The sequence below is a fragment of the Petaurus breviceps genome, unplaced genomic scaffold (assembly GCF_028583685.1).
Source record: "Petaurus breviceps papuanus isolate PSGF00001 unplaced genomic scaffold, PetGlider_PUasm1.0 551, whole genome shotgun sequence".
Lineage (NCBI taxonomy): Eukaryota > Metazoa > Chordata > Mammalia > Diprotodontia > Petauridae > Petaurus > Petaurus breviceps.
In genome coordinates, this window is record NW_027186372.1 from 29,290,565 (window position 1) to 29,294,259 (window position 3,695).

General features: G+C 41.2%; 1 protein-coding gene across 3 annotated transcripts in view; it reads right to left on the reverse strand.

The window, feature by feature from the left end:
• Positions 1-3,557, reverse strand: part of MRPL22 (mitochondrial ribosomal protein L22) — a 51,892-nt gene extending 48,335 nt beyond the window's left edge. For 2 of the 3 annotated variants that reach the window (XM_069102515.1, XM_069102514.1), the window contains exons 1-2: positions 3,458-3,557; positions 3,324-3,372 (exon numbers count right to left, since the gene is read on the reverse strand). In XM_069102515.1, the coding sequence (XP_068958616.1) occupies positions 3,324-3,372; positions 3,458-3,485 (77 nt within the window). In that variant the 5' untranslated portion in view covers positions 3,486-3,557. Of the gene's footprint in view, positions 1-3,089; positions 3,239-3,323; positions 3,373-3,457 lie in introns of those variants that run through there. The other variant, XM_069102516.1, reaches the window with a different exon arrangement.
• Between the last annotated feature and the right edge of the window lie 138 nt (positions 3,558-3,695).

Consider the following 3,695-nt stretch of genomic DNA (forward strand, 5'->3'; position numbering starts at 1 on the left):
GGGTTTCCACATTCTGGGTTTTTCAAAGCCGGGGGACTCTCAACAACGGCGTCCCAGAATTCAGATCAAATCACAGAACACTTCTCAAAGCGAGTCCCAAAACAAAGCTACACATCAGGGCTTATATAGCCTTCTCCTGGCTCAGAGAATGTAACAACCTCATTGACTCACTGGCCAATCAAGAAGTATCTACTGAAAAACAAGCCTCCCCCACCCCAGGCTTCAGGTGCACATTAGCCTAGGGGCAGGGAAGATCTTTAAAATTTACATTCTTATTACAGTAGGGGAAAGGATAATGAGTTCAGTTCTGGACATGTTGACTTTAAGATGTCTACTAGACAACCAGTTCAAGATGTCTGAAAAGGCAGTTGGAGGTACAAGCCTGGAAGTCAGCAAAGTTTAGAGCAGGACAGGTAGATGTGAGAATCATCAACATAGAAATGGTAATTTAGTACATGGGAATTAATGAGATTACCAAGGGAAGAATTGCCCTATAGCAGAAGCCCCAGCACAGAAACCTGAAAGACATCTAAAGGTAGTAGGTGTGAACTAGAAGAGGATCCAGCAAAACAGATAGACAAGTTGAAGTCAGATAGGTAGGAGAACCAGGGAAAGTAGTATACTGAAAATCTAGAGAGAAGAATGTATTGAGGAGAGAATTATAAGCAGTTTGAAAGGCTGAAGAGAAACTGAGGAGAATGAGAAAACTGGACCAGTAGATCAGTCCTAGCCAAAAAAACTGAAGAGTAGTCTCACTTCAAATAAAGCATCATCAAGTATCGTACCAAAGCAAATTCAACGGCCAATTCTAATTTATAGCCACATCAATCAGATACAAATGAAGCATGAATGATTGAAATCCATGCATATTCCCATTTAATTTTAGAAAATCCTTTTACCAGAGTTTTAAACATGCATTATAAATGTATATGTAAAATGAAGCTCTTCAAAAAGTTATGATCTATGTAGACATGTTAAAAACAATGAGACAGTGTAGTTATAGTGAAAAGAGCACCAGACTTGGAGTTAAATAACTCAGAAATGAATCCCAGCTTTGTTACTTATTAGATTTGTAACAACTGACGAAATCACTTAGTCTGACTACTGGTTACCTCATCTGTAAATGGGGGTAGGGTAGCCCTAGATTATTTCTCAGGTCCCCTTCTAGCTCTCAAGCTATGATTCTATGATCTCCCTTTGAAGGTTCTGGACTTTGTACCTGTGACAAAATAGATTCTTTGTATTTCCAAACTAACAGTGCCAAGATCATACTAACAATGAAAACTTGATTGACTTAGCTTCCTCCTGGATGCCCAGCAGAAATGAAGGCTGAAAAAAGTATTCTTCCTAAAGATTTTAATTATATCATTCCTCAGCTATAGAGTATTGAATAATTATTGCCCAGGCAAGATAATATAGTATATAAGAGTACTGGATTTGGAGTCAAGAAGACTTAAGTTCAAATCCTGCTTCACACACTTTATAGTTCTGTGACTAAGTCATTCATTGCCTTAGTTTCCCCATCTAAAAATTGGGGATAATAACAGCAGCTAAGTTACCAGATTTGTTAAGAAGACCAAATGAGACAAGATACATAAATGCTTTATAAAACTTCAAAAGTGATATATAAATGCTATTATCACTTCAAATTTACCTTCTTAAGTTGTTCTTCAGGCCTTGCTTCCATTTGTCCCCTGACACACTAATTCACACTGGATTCTAACACAACTAAATGAACATTCATTAAGCATTGTATCCACTGTTTATGATCAGTGCTTTTAAAATTGACAGAACAGTGTTAGTACAAAGAATAGGAAACAAAAACAATAGTTCCTGCTCTCAAGGAGCTTGCATTTACTGAGCAGGGATATCATACCTATACCAATGAATAAGTACAAAGTCATTTGAGGATGAAACGCTAATGACTGAAGTAATCAAGTAAGACCAATCTTGAAGGACTTTAAGGATTTTGACAAGCAGATGAAAAATGAATGCATTCCAAATATAGAGGGTATATTTACATATACTGTCTGGTACTTTTGACACCCACTGGGGTCAAAAGCTCTGGGGAACCTTGTTCTATAGAGTTGAAACCAAACAAGGGAGCATGAGTCTAGTAAAAAGGAGATACTAATAATACCTACATCCCAGGACTGTGGTGAAGATATACTGGGATAATGTTTGTAAAGTGCTTTATAAACTTTAAAACAGATATTAATGCTGTGAGGGATAACTTGCAGTGAAGTTTCCCCATTCTGAACATCCTATATACATTCTAATTACTTCCTTATACTTTGTAACTAAGTTCAGTATCATTTCCCCATATATATATATATATATATATATTTATATGTAGGTCATTGTGTATTTCAAGGTATTGTAAGAGCTATTGAAGGGGTAGCCAGGTGGCTGCAGCGAGTAAGAGCACTGGCAAAAGAGTCGGGATAACTTGGGATCTAATACGGGCTCTGATACTTAGCACCACACCCAGAAATAACTGGCAGTGTAACCTTGAGTAAGTTACTTAACCCCAATTGCTTATTAAAAAAAAAAAAAGAGCTATTGAGTATTAATACAATTGATTGGATTAACTATTGAGACCAAATTAGAAATGTTTTTAGTTTAAGGAAAAGAATGGTAGTGTGAGAAGTAGCAAAGGGTTGAGTTTCTATAGAAGTGCAAGAATTGCTGAAACAAGACTACTGATAAAAAGTACCAGACAGCTTTATAGAATTCCAAATTCTACAGTCCTTACCTACCAAGTAAACCCGAAGACAACTTTTTCAGTAATGTGAACTAATTTTCATAAAGGTCTCGTCTACTAAAGCAAAACATATTCTTGTCCCCCTTTAAGGACTTTTCTTAAAATCACTGATTACAGACAGAGCCACTCCCAGTTCCAATCACTCTATTCACCTAAAACTGCATTCACTTCCACTACTTGTGATCTCTTGAGGGGGCTGTGCTAGAGTGGAAAACCCCCAGACTGGCCTCAATTTCCCCACCTGCATAATTCAGGGGGCTGGCCTATCTGGCCCCTAAGGTTCTTTCTGGGTCTGATACTCTGTATTCTAAGGGTCGGTTCTTACATCCTGAGTTCTAGGTTCCAAGAAGCCCCCAGGAAAACGTCAAGTCCTTATGACCCTGCCCCCCAGGCGCTTGGTTACTGATTGATCGATCAGTGGTGGCTGCAATGAGCCGAGCTGGCATTCGGGCTTCTAGGGCTTCTGCAGCCCGGCCATTCCACGTTCTCAGTTCTAAAGCCACTTCGGGCTCTGACATTCCAGGTTCCTTCCAGTTTTCTTCCTCTCAGGTCGACTCACCCCGAACAACACGCCCCGCGGCTCCTCAGATTTCTCAGCCAAGACGAACCTGTAAAAGAAACAGAACCCCTCACTTCAGGCCGGCTCTGGGTCCCACTGATAGTTCCATTCCCGGCTTCAAGTCCGTAACTCACCTAAATCTCTCAGCATAACAGCCGCCATCTTCCCGCTTCGCTCTACGGCAGTCGCGAGGGTTCAAGCTCTGCTACCCACAGAGCGCATGCGCCAAGGTTGGTGCTTCCCGGGGGGGGGGGGGGGGGGGGGGGCGCCCGGGGGGGGGGGGACAACACCGCTTGGGGGGGGGGAGAAGACACCCACTGCGCCCCGCCGGAGGGCGGGAGGGGATAGAAAGAAAAAAGTGCACCGCGACTA